We start from the raw sequence: 13,388 nt of genomic DNA on the forward strand, positions 1-13,388 counted from the left end.
TTGTTCTCTTCCTCTCTTCGTCGTTCGTCTCTCTCTACCCAGTCGCTCCTTTTGACTTTGCAAGTCTTCGAGATACCCGGTGTCATCTCGATCCATTCATTCATTTGCTTCTTGTATCACTTCTGTCTGCTCCGGCACTCCTCGTCTAGCACCAGGACCATTATCGAAACTTCTACAACTCGACGTTGACTACCGCAACCATGAAGTTCCTCGCCCCCGTTCTCTTTGCCATTCCCGCTGTCATGGGCCGCCACTGCAAGCTTCGTCACTCCCACTCCAGCGCCGTTTCCGTGCCCGTGAGCACCGCCGAGGCCGCAGTTACCACCGCTGTTCTCGCCCCGTCCAGTGTTGCCGCGAAGCCCGAGACTGAGTCCGCTGCCGAGGACCCGGTGACTACTGTCATCTCCGTCTCTGCTCCCAAGACGACTCTGGCCACTGCTGTCATTCCTTCGTCCTCCAGCTCCAAGTCCAGCGCTGCCCCGAGCTCCAGCTCGGCCGCCGCCGGCGAGTCCAGCTCCGGCAACGAGGAGCTCAGCAGCGAGGCCGTCACGGGATCGTCCACCTTCTACGGTGGAAACCTCTCTGGTGGAAACTGCATGTTCACTACCTACACTCTTCCCTCCAACATCTATGGGACTGCTTTCTCTGGAGAGATCTGGGACAGCGCTGCCCACTGTGGTGCTTGCATTGAGGTCACTGGCCCTACTGGCACCATCACTGCCATGGTACGTTTGTCCGTTGCCTGCTTCTAATTACTATAACTAATTATTGTTCAAGATTGTCGACCAGTGCCCCGAGTGCAACGCAGGCCACCTCGATCTTTTCCCCGATGCCTTCACGGCGGTTGGTGGCACTGACGGTATCGTCGACACTTCATACAAGTTTGTCAAGTGCGGCATCACCTCGCCTCTAATTCTACACAACAAGACGGGCACATCTGCTTATTGGTTCTCCATCCAAGTAGTAAACGCCAATGTGCCTGTCAAGAGCGTCGAGGTCAGCACCGATGGTGGCAGCACTTGGAAGTCAACCACTCGCAAGGACTACAACTTCTTCGAGGAGTCCAGCGGTTTTGGCGTCGACACCATGGACATTCGTGTCACTAGCACCACTGGCGAGACCATCAAGGTCAGCAACGTTGGCGTTACCCCTGACGCCCAGTACACTGCGGCTTCCAACTTCTAAGCGCAAGCATAACCCACCGGGAATGAGCAGTATCTGTTAGTACTCTGCCACCACGGCTCCTGAGGCCCCAAGCGCACGTATCGGGCAGCAGGAACTGTCGAATCTACCCTTGGTTCTGATGGAGACTTGGTCTCAGCTCATTATGCCCTTTCTACCGGATTTCCACTTGGATGCCGTCTTCTTCTTCATGTACAAACTTGACAGCAGCCAAATATTATGCCTCGGATTATAAGAGGGCCATTGATGAACCATGAGGTTGATCTCGCGCTTCTAGTGAATTGTTCCTCGTTTGACTGTACCAATTGGTGAATCGATCGTGTGTTCGTGATCTCCATACAGAAGGATGTAGGCGGAAGGGATAAACACTAATCCTTTAGTGATATATTATGTGTTTCCCAATTTTACGTTCACAAATGATATCATCGTGCGGTGTTGTGTATTTGGTACGTGTAATGTGTGGTGTGGTGTAATGTGTAATGTCGCGCGGTGTGTTGTGTTGTGCTGCAAGGAGAATATATTTTATGAAGCTACTGCACAACGTTACCCAAATCGCCCCCTAACCCAACCAATGATGGGACTCAACCAGGAGATTCCATCCACTTTCAGTATCGAGTTCCAGCCTCTCGCACAACACATCATGGACTCCAAAATGGCACGAAGGACAGTAACTCCTCCCGACCAGTTCAAAACCGGGCGGCGGATTGCATTTACCATGACTGAAGGCACTGCTGAGAGTCTACAGAGGGAATACAGATGCGCTTCAGACCTCAGCAAGCCTATCGTCACCACCACAATTCCAGTTGTGGAGGCCTGGCGCAACCTCCGCCCCCTTCAAAGTCCAACGGTGACGGGCGGTGTAGTGTTCGTTTGATGATGTTGGAGACTCGCCGTCGGGGAGTTTCCTATACTTGGCTTGTTTTTCGACAATGATACTGGAACGTCGGGAAGGATTATGTTAATTTGGCACATACATGGACATCCTCTCACCTAAGCCTGGATCATGTGCCTAGGCTGTTTGCGGTTGAAAGTGCTCTTAGGCTAAAGGCTCAGCTTATAATTTAGCCATGCAATGAAATAAAATAAAATAAAATACAACACGAAGCATTATTAGAATGGATAAATACTAAGGGTTAGGATCATTTAATTTCCTCTCATAAATTACTACGTTAGGTACTGTATTAATGATTCTCTTTAAAATGGGGCTTGTGCTTGCGTGCAGATAGCATCATGCATGCGTGCGAATAACATCATTCTCCGGAGAAGCTCCAGCCTCCCCTGATTCAGTGCGGTATTAGTTCAAAAGTAACACCAGATTTAAAGACTTGGTTATTGGTGCAATGTGAACTCACACTTTGTATTGAGCCGGTGAATCGGTGAAATTTGTTGTTCTCTACCCACATCGTTGATCCCACGTGGATCGACCGGATGCTACTTTAAAAATCACCACATGCCATGCAAGCATACGGAACAAAGTGATCTGATAGGCTCGCATAAAGGCAATTCTTCCGAATCGTCGATGGCGGCTGGAACTGCTCGTGGATGTGAGACTGAAAGCTGCGGACTGCACGTGGCGGCACACCACTAGTAACCAACGACGTTCCCACTATGAGGTGACAGTGCATAAATTTGGCGATAAGACCATGCTTGTTTCACTGTTAGTGCTACATATGGTACGGATGCCGTTAACAGAAGTTCTTGAACGCAAGATGCTGGATCCAGAGACAAATGGCCCGGGCCGTCCGGAGCATCAACAGTTGGCCTTCAGAGGCTGGCCGAAGTCATTGTGAAAGCAGTGCTAGAATATTCATTTGGAACAGTAGCAATGTGAGTTGAAAGCTGGAATATTGGAAGCTTTGGAATCCCGTACACTGGCGTCGTCTGATGAGGGGAGGACGGGAGGTCGACTATCCCCACGGGACCCCCAGATATCTCCATGAAAGTACGACCAAACGGTGCTGGATGCGAATCAACCCAAGATTACTCCCCAGGTCCATTTTACCCCGAGCACAACCACCACGGGGAACGAGAAACTAGGCGAAATTCTCAGCCCTTTCCCCACAGCAACACGCGACTGTTGCAGTCCATGACTCTGTCGACACACTGCCGCCTAACAGGTTACCCAATGAGTGTTGTCCGCCTCAGCGAGCCCCCTGTGGATGATTGCGTTTTAATACCCGGGGTTAATTCCCTCGAAACTGACATAATCCGCATCTATAGCGTGAGGCTCATTCATGGTGAAGCCCAAATGCCATCCTGAGCAAGGACATGCTGAGAAGGCAAAGTGGGCCCCGTATCTTCTGGGATGGTGGCTGAGTGGAACACCCCGTTGGACGATCAAAGCCCCAAGAACAATTGATGCGCTCCAATAATGAACCACCGATGCTCGCAAGTTCGCGGCCGAGGTTATTCTGTGACGAAATGTTGATCGATGGTGTCGTTTCGGTGGTAAGGAGACGCCCAGCTCGCGGAACCCGGCACTCGCGGCTCTGTGGTTAGCTCTGGCACAACGCGCGCTTTGGTGTTGGGAGGGTGACATCGCATGAACAGGGAGGCCTGCTTCCGCTGATAATGATATCATTTCTCGGGAATATTGCCCGCCAGAAGCTTCATCGAACAGGTCGGTGATTGGAGCCTCAAGCCACCTCGTGGCCTGACCGGATTCGGAGCAGAATCCATGTTCGCAACTGCGAGCACTCTCGAGTCTTGCACATATCCAGACAGAAATGAGACGCGACTTGCCTTGAGCGTCAGACTTGGAAATCTCCTTGGACCTTGATCCTTGGCCAGTAACACGGATAAAGCCCGAGGCGGGGATCCTGAGGAGCGTCCCCGGTGGATTCCTACAGGCGTCCATCTTAGCCACTTGGTATGAGGCTCGACACGCCACGCCCACACCGGCTGCGTTGCGGCCGCTATCTTAGTGTGGTAGTCAAACTGGGCGATCCTGGGGGCCCCGTCCTCCTCCATTGCGGTGCCCCAGGCGGCTTGCAATGGGACAATGGATGACGCTGAGTCGAGCTGGAGGGCTCCAGTGAACACTGCAATACGATACGTGCGCTTCTAAGACCACTCCACTGACGGCGCGATCCTTGTAGTCGTTCTGAGGCTTCATATCTTTATAAAGATCGAGCATCACGGCCAGAACCTGGGGTTTTGTGACTGGTCAGCACCAATCCTCTCCTATCTTCACCAGAATCTCCGAGAAGTACAGCGAGCGACCTCTTGCTTCGCCATGTATCAAATTTGGAATATTTACGGTACGAAAAGTACCCTCCGTCTCTGTTCATCGACTAACACGACCATGCAGCGCTTGCCGCCATTGGCACCATTGGTGGCATGCTCTTCGGCTTCGACATCAGTTCCATGAGTGCCTGGATCGGCTCGGACCAATACCTCGAGTACTTTAACCATCCTGGATCGACTGAGCAGGGCGGAATCACAGCCTCGATGTCGGCCGGTTCCTTCGTCGGCGCTCTGGTTGCCGGTGTCCTCGCTGATCGACTTGGCCGCCGCAAGGCCCTTATGGTTGCATGCGTTTTCTGGGTCATCGGTGCTGTTGTTCAGTGCTCGGCCCAGAACGTGGGCCACCTCATCGGAGGCCGTATCATCAGCGGTCTCGCGGTTGGAATCACTAGTTCGCAGGTGCTTGTGTATCTTGCTGAGCTGGCTCCGTCTGATATCCGTGGTCGTGTGGTCGGCATTCAGCAATGGTCAATTGAATGGGGTAAGTTGCCACTCTGCCCTGCAGAGATGAAGTGACTGACGATAAAGGTATTCTAATCATGTACTTGATCTCGTATGGATGCTCCATCAACATTGATGGTCCCTCTGCATTCCGCATTGCTTGGGGTATCCAGGCGATCCCGGGCTTCATCCTCTTCATCGGCCTCTTCTTTTTCCCCGAGTCTCCTCGATGGCTTGCATCGCACGACCGCTGGGAGGAGGCCCATTTCAACCTCGCTCACCTCCATGCCGGTGGCGACCTGGACAGCCCTGTTGTCATTGCGGAGATGGAGGAGGTGCGAGAGGCCGTTCGCATCTCCCAAGAGTCCAAGGACATTGGGTACCTGGGTCTGTTTGGTCCTAAAATCTGGAAGCGCACTGTGGTCGGCGTCAGCGTGCAGATTTGGCAGCAACTTTTGTAAGTTTTCACCACTTCTTCAATTTGGGCGTGTGCTAATGTCGGGCAGGGGCGGCAACGTGATGCTTTATTACCTTGTGTACATCTTCAACATGGCTGGAATGGTAAGCATCCAAATATCACCTTTCATAACCCAGAAATACAGTCAACTAATACGATCTACTAGAGCGGCAACGTTGCGCTGACCTCTTCAATCATCCAATACGTCATCTTCCTTGTCACTACCGGAGGAGTGCTGCCATTCATCGATCGCCTTGGCCGAAGATGGCTTCTTATCGGTGGAGCAATCACCTGCGGTGTTCTCCATTTCGCTAGCGGTGCCATTATGGCTTCTTACGGACATGCCGTGGACAGTGTAGACGGTAAGAATACCCTGCCCAAAATCCTGCCCCTAACTGACCAGCTGTAGGAAACGACATTCTGAGGTGGTCCCTCTCCGGCGCTCCGGCCAAGGCTGTTATCGCTCTGGCTTACATCTTCGTTGGCGTCTACGGCCTTACCTGGGCACCAGTTGCTTGGATATACGCTGCTGAGGTGTTCCCGCTCAAGTACCGTGCCAAGGGCGTTGGTCTCGCCGCTGCCGGTAACTGGATGTAAGCGCACTGTTCCCACGGCCCAGATCTTCAGATTAGTTACTGACACATCCAATAGCTTCAACCTCGCGCTGGCGTTCTTTGTGCCCCCAGCTTTCACAAACATCAAGTGGAAGCCATATATGATTTTTGGAACGTTCTGCATTGCCATGACATTCCACGCCTTCTTCACCTACCCGGAAACTTCAAGGAAGACCCTGGAGGAGGTTGATCGCTTGTTTGATAGCAACATACCAGCATGGCGCAGCGCCTCGGCTGGAGGTACTTTCAAGGAGAAGGTTGAGGAGGCTAGGCGAACTGGTGGTCTCAAGGGTGTTGAGGATGACGAGGAGACGGCAGCTCAAGTTGAGACTGCCTGATTCGGCGGCAACCTGGACAGAGCTCAGACGGGGAACCTAGATAGTGATTAGGGGAGGACTGTATAATGCGACTACTTGAAAGAAATTCGCGACCGTGGCTGAATGCAAACTCTAGCCGATTCGAATTGCGGCTCACCATCGAATATTAAGGACGTCACTTATTTTGCAGCTGGCTGGGGATCCGGATTGGCCCCAGAATGCCAGTCTCCCGGTTTCGCTACCAGATGACGTTTCAGGCACGGAACTGTCATAAACCATCCCAACGACATGCCACCTCCGAAAAATTAGCAGTTCCGGTTATCGCAATGATGACTCTGACCGAAAAAATCCGATTAAAACTGTTGGAGAAATGCAACAGCAGCGAATTAAGAGGGGTTCGCACGGATGACGTAAGCCCGATTCCGCACGCAATTGCCCCTCACTAAGCCTAAATAGGCCTTGAAAAAAACTGGTAGCCCCACCGCGGGGAAGCAAGGAGGCGGGAGTGGGGCGAATTTTTGCCGGGGAGTCGAGCTTCAATTGCTGTGAGTCAGAAACGCCAGCTTAAAAAAAACATTCGATTCCCAGACACAACTTCCTGACAGTGCTTCGATCTGCGACCATTCCACCTCCTCGTCCTTTTTAAATCGTCAGATTGGTAAGTACTGTATGAAGTTCTCGCTGTCGAGTCAATTGGCTCCTCGGACCCCTCCTCTTCGTTTTCGTTGTGGGGCGGTGAGCTGGCGCATCCGCAACTCTGCCTCTCGGCGCATCACCACATCTCTACATCACCACCACAACAAACCGAGACCAATTGCTAACAACCACCGGGAAATCCAGTCAATCGCAATCATGTCCTACCCTGCTATCCTCCTCCGCGCCGAGCAGAAGCCGCTCGAGCACCGCTCTTTCTCCCCCGCGGTCATCAAGACCCTTATCGATGCCGGCTACCCCATCTCCGTCGAGCGCTCCTCCACCGACCCCAACTTCAAGCGCATTTTCGAGGATTCTGAGTACGAGGCTGCTGGTGCTACTCTCGTCCCAAGCGGTGTCTGGCCCGATGCTGCCCCCGGCACTATTATTCTTGGCCTGAAGGAGATTCCTGAGGAGGACTTTCCCCTCAAGAATGACCAGTGAGTTCCACCGCCAGGCAACTTGCGCCAGCATGGGCATTGACCACCTCCAGCATCACCTTTGCCCACTGTTACAAGCAGCAAGGTGGGTTTGAGAAGGTTCTCGGTCGATTCCCCCGGGGTGGCTCTACCCTCTACGATTTAGAATTTTTAGTCGACTCCGTTGGTCGTCGCGTGAGCGCATTCGGGTATCACGCAGGCTTCACTGGCGCCGCGCTGGGCATCAAGACCTGGGCATGGCAGTTGACACACCCTGGCGAGAAGCTCCCTGCTGTGGCCACCTTCACCGAGGGTCGTGGGTACTACCTGAACGAAGAGGAGCTCGTTAGCCAGATCCGAGAGGATATCGCCGCCGGCGAGAAGGTCCTTGGACGTAAGCCCACTGCCATGGTCCTCGGGGCGCTTGGCCGTTGCGGCCGTGGTGCTGTCGATCTGTTCATCAAGGCTGGCATTGCCGATGAGAGCATTACCAAGTGGGACTTTAATGAGACGAAGGATCGCGAGGGCCCCTACGAGGAGATTGCCCAGCACGACATCTTCCTCAACGCCGTAAGTACCGAAGTACTGCTTTCTATTTCATAACTAACAACCAGCTAGATCTACCTCTCCAAGCCCATCCCTCCTTTCGTTAACGACGAGCTCCTCGCCAAGGCTGGCCGCAAGCTGAGCGTCGTCACTGATGTCTCCTGCGACACCACCAACCCCCACAACCCTATCCCCATCTACTCCATTAACACCACCTTCGATGAGCCTACTGTGCCCGTTGTGGTTCAGGATGACCAGAACACGGCCCCTCTGTCCGTTATCAGCATCGACCACTTGCCCTCAATGCTGCCCCGCGAGTCCAGCGAGTCTTTCAGTGAGGGTCTCAAGGAGTCCTTGCTGACCTTGAACGAGCGTGCTACATCCCGTGTGTGGGCGGATGCTGAGAAGCTGTTCCAAGAGAAGGTGGCTTTGCTCCCTGAGGCTCTACGCACTAAGGAGATTTAAAAGGTCATGGATTTTATTTGCTTTTAGGGTGGTCGATTGGGTCGGAAATAGAACGCCGAGGAGTTACACAGCCAAGACGGGCAGCATGTTGCAATTCACGATAAAGTTGTCAAACGTTAGCGTTGCACTCTGTGATCGGTGGACCTAATGCTGCGTCATACTGTCGTGTTGGATTCTTTATTATTTTCAGAGATTTATAGATCCATATCTCTCTTTGTCCCCGGGTGGGTTCCCGTGGTAATACGCCTTGACCGATGAATCGCGTCTTGACCTACAAGTTGTGCAAAGCGGTGCTGATACCCGATGCCTTGAGAAGAGCCTTCCAGTCCCACAATGATCACCAGTGGGCCGACCGTGAATTTCCCGCCCACATTCACGACGACACAGGGAGCGACCAACAACCCGGATATAAGGATGGATCCTTGTCCTTTTAGGCAACCAACAACCTCGACTAATTTGCCTGTGGCTTTGACCATTTGGCTGTCTGTCATCTCTTCATCCCCTTAATTCTCATTTCCCGTCAAACTTGGAGATGACCTTTTGCCCTCTTTCGAGTACATAATCTTCACCGATTGAGATTGTCGCGATGGTGTCACACATGAAACCAACTTCCGATGGCAACCTTGCTCCTCGCGCAAAAAAGGCCCGGATCGGAGACCCCCTTGCGTTCCAAAGGATCCGAGTCTTCTGTCAGGGAGATATCGACTCGCTCTATCCACTCATTGTTGCGTACATCGAGCGCCCATCCCTGGCAGATTCGGTCGTGGAGTTTGCCATCGACACTGAAGGATGGCCAAGCTACCACTTCGGCGTTGGGGACACATGCGCCGAGGTATCGTCTCGCCCGGTAGATGACGATGCGCACGCTGCGATTGAGGCATATGTCCGTGACATGGGTCTTGGAGACGAGGCTCTCGGAGTCATGCTGCCGGCATTGGAATGGAAGAAGCGGCAACTGAGGGACGGAGTCGAGGAGTCAAGGGCAGAGAGCAACGCACATGTACGGGACTTTGCGACCACTGCTTCGACGATCCTGCTCTCTCTCTGCACGAACATCACGACGCTGTATTTGGGAAACTTGGGATCGTGGGAGTCACCACTGCAGCTGTACCTGCTGCTAACAGGAATGTATCGTATTCCTCGCCCAGGACTGCGAAAAGTGAAAAAGGTCGAAATCATCGCTGGCGCAACCGACTACACCGACGAGAGACAGTATGCGCTGCTAGACTATCAGACATACTTCAACTACATTTGCCGGCTGCCTGCGCTGGAATCAGTGGTGTTTGACGGAGCTGGTGATTTCGAAGGCAGCACGCAAACGCTACCCAGACGCATGTCAACCATGAAGGAAATCAGCATCACTCATGCCGATATCCCAAGCAGCGCCCTTGCCAAGATCTTGCGGATCCCCAAACATCTGGAGAAACTCACCCTGTCCTTTGGCGGCTTGATGTTTATCGACGGAGGGAGCGCTATGGTCTACCCAAGAACTATCGGTGAACATCTGTCGAGGCACAGGAAAACACTCAAAGTGCTGGATCTTGATATCGACTATTCCCTCGGTGGCCAGCATGAAATGATCGAGGATTCTGACTCCGACCAAGAGGAAGACTCGACTTCTCAAAGGGACCCCTTGAGCTCTCTTGTGCGACGCCTGATCTACCCAGAAAACGCAAGTACGGCTACGGTCTCACCGTGGGATCTTTCGACGACTACCAAGTGATGACGCATCTCAGCATCGGCGTCAAGGCGCTCTTGGGTCCTACGGAAGGCAGTAGCCTAAAGGAACAGCCCCCTTTTCGACTCGTCGACGCGCTCCCCCCAACGCTCGAGTACCTGTGTCTCTACGGGTACGAGAAGGGCGAGGACTCGGATGTGGATGAACATGTGGACGAGTTCATGGAACAAAAGGAGGAGCGCCTGCCGCTGCTGAAGGAGGTCGAAGGTGTGGACGAGAGAATCGAAGATTCGGCGCTGTTGTACAACCAAGATGATGAGGATTCGCTGTGGGAGCGACCAGAGCGCGACTTTGACTGGATCAAGGCGTGAGATTCAGCGGGGATGGCCAGCTGTGGTGTTGTAATGATGTGGGTGCCTCAAATGTCTTTTTGAGTAAGTTGGTCAACACTTTTCAGCACTTTTATTGTTACATTCAAGCGATATGTAGAAATTTCATTGGTTCTTGTGCGATTGGATAACAAGGGGAAGCACAGCAGGGCGCAATGCTTCAATTGGGCCCAAGTCGTCATGTTATTTCTGTGTGCCCACTCGACAAACGCCGCCTACGTATCAATCCAAAGCACCTCCAAGGCTTGGACCGAGCAAATGTCTTAGGCGATTAATAATTCGACCGTGATTAATAAGCTCAGGCTGCGCGTTTCTGACGCGTTGACTCCATGCTCACTCACCTCCGCATCTCATTCTGACTTCCGTACCGATCTGCCTCGCTATGTCCGCTAACCCCGCTGCAAGCTCCCATTGATAAAGTGTCGTAGAGCGCGTCTCGGACTGATCAATTGGCATAATTACTCCCTGGCATTTCAATTTGATCCTTATTTCATCATCCACTCACCATGGCCTCTCTCGCAAAGACTATCGTAGGCACCGGCCTGACATCCGGCCTCGTAAGCTCAGGTCTCGCCCATTCCCCACACTAGCTAACCGGCGGTGTACCAGGGTTTCGAAGCTCTCAAGCAGCTGCTCGAACAGGCCCAGCCTTACAAGATTATCCTCGGTGCTAGAAACACATCTAGCACTCAAGCTGCAATTGATGGCCTCCAATTCGACAAGGCAGCCAACGGCACAACTGTCTTGCCGCTGGATTTGTCAGATCTGAAGGGCGTCAAGTCCTTTGCTGAGCAGACGCTCGCTAAGCTGGGCCAGACTAAGATCGATTACTTGCTGCTGAACGCTGCCATCACCAACAGTGCAGAGAAGCCGGGGCCGAATGGCTCCAAATGGTGCGAGGCGTACATTGTGAACCATCTCTGTAAGGCATACACCTGATTCCCATTCTAGAGTCCTCCATCCTGACCTTGGTGCTATAGCACAACATTACCTTGTTCATCTTCTTCGAGAGAAGCTGGTTGAGTCCAAGTCGCGCATCGTGTTCGTCTCTTCGGGTGCGATCCGTAGCGTGCCCGATACTAGTCAGTACCCATTCTGTTGCTCTCCCATGGCCATCATTTCTCACATTGCGCAGGTGTTCTGGACAACGACCTCAAAGGCGGCTCAGGTGTAGGAGGGCGAACCATCTACCCCGAGTCCAAGTTCACGCAACTTCTGGGTGCTCACTGGTGGCGGCGTCACCTCGCTGGCACGAACGACGTCGTTGCGGTTTCGCCCGGCTTGATCCCTGGCACTGGACTTGGACGGGGCAACGGGATGACTTTAAGTACTGACATGCCGGACGCCAAATCCGTCCCGGAAGGTGAGGTCCCTGAGCGGAGGATGCAAGCGAGGACGATGTCGCTAACTTGATGATAGGCGCACAGAGTATTCTCCGCGCACTTACACGCACCGACATACCCGAGGACCCGGAGCGGATTTTCTTGACGAGTTGGGGTGAGTGGTGGGAGAAGAGCGTGTACGAAAACAGCCTGGATAAGAGCCTCCAGGATAAATGGAGCCCCAGCAAGGAAGAGATTGAGAAGGAGGAAGGTATTTTAGCCTAAAGGGTTGGGCATGGAACCGTACCTGTTGTGATTGTGGATTCACAATTATGGTCGTTTTCGACGTTGATGTCTAGCTGGGTATTTGGGCATATGGGAGTACGATGCCAAGAGCTATGGCTCATTCATCAGCCACAAATACAATTGACTTTCGAAAACAGACTCTTGCTCGAGACTTGCGGTGAAAGGTGGCGTTCGTGTGGTGGTTGTCATGGGAAGATGCCCGCTGACTGCGCCGATGTCGTTTGGATAGGATGTGGGATGTTACCCCAAGCTTACGGGACAATGAATGGCGAATATACGAGAAATACGCGGTAGGGATCTTTGAGTCATGGGGAGTAAGTGCCTTGCAACGGGAATCCGCGTACCCCAGTAGCTATATGCACTCGCCGCAGCGCCTCCCCGGTCAGAGACGGAGCAAAATGCAGAGACGAGGCAGCCTGGGATGCAGGGTGATTGAAGGCGATTCTTCACCGGCTTCAAGGCAGGTTTATTGCACATTGGTAGGCGAAATGTGCTGCGGCCAGTGCCCAAGGTTGAAGGCAGCGGGAACCCGCGCCGAGAGGGGTGGTGTCAGCATCTTAAGGCGCGCAGTCAACAACACAGCTATTGGACGGGTTTTGGGAACGCTGGTCTGCGGGCCGAAAGGATGTGTTTGTCCACGCGCGTTGACGCACAAAGCTGGGTTCGGAGGTGTGGTCGAAGTGACTCGGCGGCTGAGAGATGACTCTGGCGGCGAGCGCGCCGTGGCCCCATCGAGGCGTCGTCTTTTCACGCCTCACGATAGCCCGATAGGCGCGTCGTCATATCGTCAAAGGGAGGAGGTGAGGTCGAAGCTAGGGCGTGCCTTGGTGGCATCTCGGATGAATCTGGGCCCGATCTGGGAGTGTCGTCGTCATCGACTGCTGCAGAGATGAACAAGTGGACCTGGATGGATTAGAACAGCGCCCGGAAAATAGTGACTAATCATGCGGTGGGTTGAGGTTCGGAAAGCAGCCAGCAGATGCATGAGAGAATTAGAGTCATTAACAAAGTTGAAGATGTTCTGGGCTGGTTCGATCTGAAGTCGGCAGTGGATATCGTCTCAATCGTGCCCGTCAGCGGCCTGACAGGGCATTGAAGGGCCCTTGTAGCGCATCCCCGTTTGGCAGTGAAACGGCCCGCCACTCCGCCCGCTGATTGGCTGAACGGCCTCGCACTCGCATTCGCACACCCTCAGAGCACCCACCATCCGCCCGCTAATTGCCACCTGGGACACTGGCACCCATCCCTCTCAGCCCTGTAGCAACTGGCCCCCCAGGCGATCGACGCGCTGGAGCACAGCCCCAGGCCCACTG

The 13,388-nt window shown here is 53.3% G+C and overlaps 5 protein-coding genes across 5 annotated transcripts; all 5 read left to right on the forward strand.

Annotated features, from left to right (window-relative positions):
- Positions 1-200: 200 nt before the first annotated feature.
- BGZ61DRAFT_534928 (RlpA-like double-psi beta-barrel-protein domain-containing protein-containing protein) lies at positions 201-1,185 on the forward strand (the record flags this gene model as incomplete). Its single annotated transcript, XM_046254208.1, has 2 exons — positions 201-725; positions 778-1,185. The coding sequence occupies 2 exons, from the start codon at positions 201-203 to the stop codon at positions 1,183-1,185; spliced, it is 933 nt and encodes a 310-aa protein (XP_046101408.1).
- Positions 1,186-3,986: 2,801 nt separating this feature from the next.
- BGZ61DRAFT_455952 (general substrate transporter) lies at positions 3,987-6,597 on the forward strand. The gene is made up of 8 exons (XM_046246442.1): positions 3,987-4,442; positions 4,493-4,909; positions 4,957-5,326; positions 5,376-5,430; positions 5,493-5,688; positions 5,736-5,919; positions 5,978-6,312; positions 6,413-6,597. Exons 1-7 carry the CDS (start codon positions 4,418-4,420, stop codon positions 6,276-6,278), a joined length of 1,548 nt encoding a protein of 515 aa, XP_046101409.1. The 5' UTR covers positions 3,987-4,417; the 3' UTR covers positions 6,279-6,312; positions 6,413-6,597.
- A 235-nt stretch (positions 6,598-6,832) lies between these two features.
- BGZ61DRAFT_455958 (uncharacterized protein) lies at positions 6,833-8,010 on the forward strand. The gene is made up of 3 exons (XM_046246443.1): positions 6,833-6,915; positions 7,098-7,390; positions 7,444-8,010. The coding sequence occupies exons 2-3, from the start codon at positions 7,110-7,112 to the stop codon at positions 7,970-7,972; spliced, it is 810 nt and encodes a 269-aa protein (XP_046101410.1). The 5' UTR covers positions 6,833-6,915; positions 7,098-7,109; the 3' UTR covers positions 7,973-8,010.
- Positions 8,011-8,966: 956 nt separating this feature from the next.
- On the forward strand, positions 8,967-10,429 carry BGZ61DRAFT_534931 (uncharacterized protein; the record flags this gene model as incomplete). Its single annotated transcript, XM_046254209.1, has 2 exons — positions 8,967-10,025; positions 10,058-10,429. 2 exons carry the CDS (start codon positions 8,967-8,969, stop codon positions 10,427-10,429), a joined length of 1,431 nt encoding a protein of 476 aa, XP_046101411.1.
- Positions 10,430-10,953: 524 nt separating this feature from the next.
- On the forward strand, positions 10,954-12,054 carry BGZ61DRAFT_358253 (uncharacterized protein; the record flags this gene model as incomplete). Its single annotated transcript, XM_046240946.1, has 5 exons — positions 10,954-11,004; positions 11,057-11,369; positions 11,428-11,529; positions 11,583-11,810; positions 11,867-12,054. 5 exons carry the CDS (start codon positions 10,954-10,956, stop codon positions 12,052-12,054), a joined length of 882 nt encoding a protein of 293 aa, XP_046101412.1.
- Between the last annotated feature and the right edge of the window lie 1,334 nt (positions 12,055-13,388).

The sequence above is a fragment of the Ilyonectria robusta genome (assembly GCF_021365365.1).
Source record: "Ilyonectria robusta strain PMI_751 chromosome Unknown BGZ61scaffold_16, whole genome shotgun sequence".
Classification (NCBI taxonomy): domain Eukaryota; kingdom Fungi; phylum Ascomycota; class Sordariomycetes; order Hypocreales; family Nectriaceae; genus Ilyonectria; species Ilyonectria robusta.

Excerpts from the sequence above, each read along its gene's own strand:
- BGZ61DRAFT_455952 (XM_046246442.1), top strand. The coding sequence starts at position 4,418 with ATGTATCAAATTTGGAATATTTACG. Across the intron at positions 4,443-4,492 it reads TCAAATTTGGAATATTTACG|CGCTTGCCGCCATTGGCACC; the intron begins GTACGAAAAGTA and ends ACGACCATGCAG. Across the intron at positions 5,920-5,977 it reads GCCGCTGCCGGTAACTGGAT|CTTCAACCTCGCGCTGGCGT; the intron begins GTAAGCGCACTG and ends CACATCCAATAG.
- BGZ61DRAFT_455958 (XM_046246443.1), top strand. The coding sequence starts at position 7,110 with ATGTCCTACCCTGCTATCCTCCTCCGCGCCGAGCAGAAGCCGCTCGAG. Across the intron at positions 7,391-7,443 it reads TTTCCCCTCAAGAATGACCA|CATCACCTTTGCCCACTGTT; the intron begins GTGAGTTCCACC and ends GACCACCTCCAG.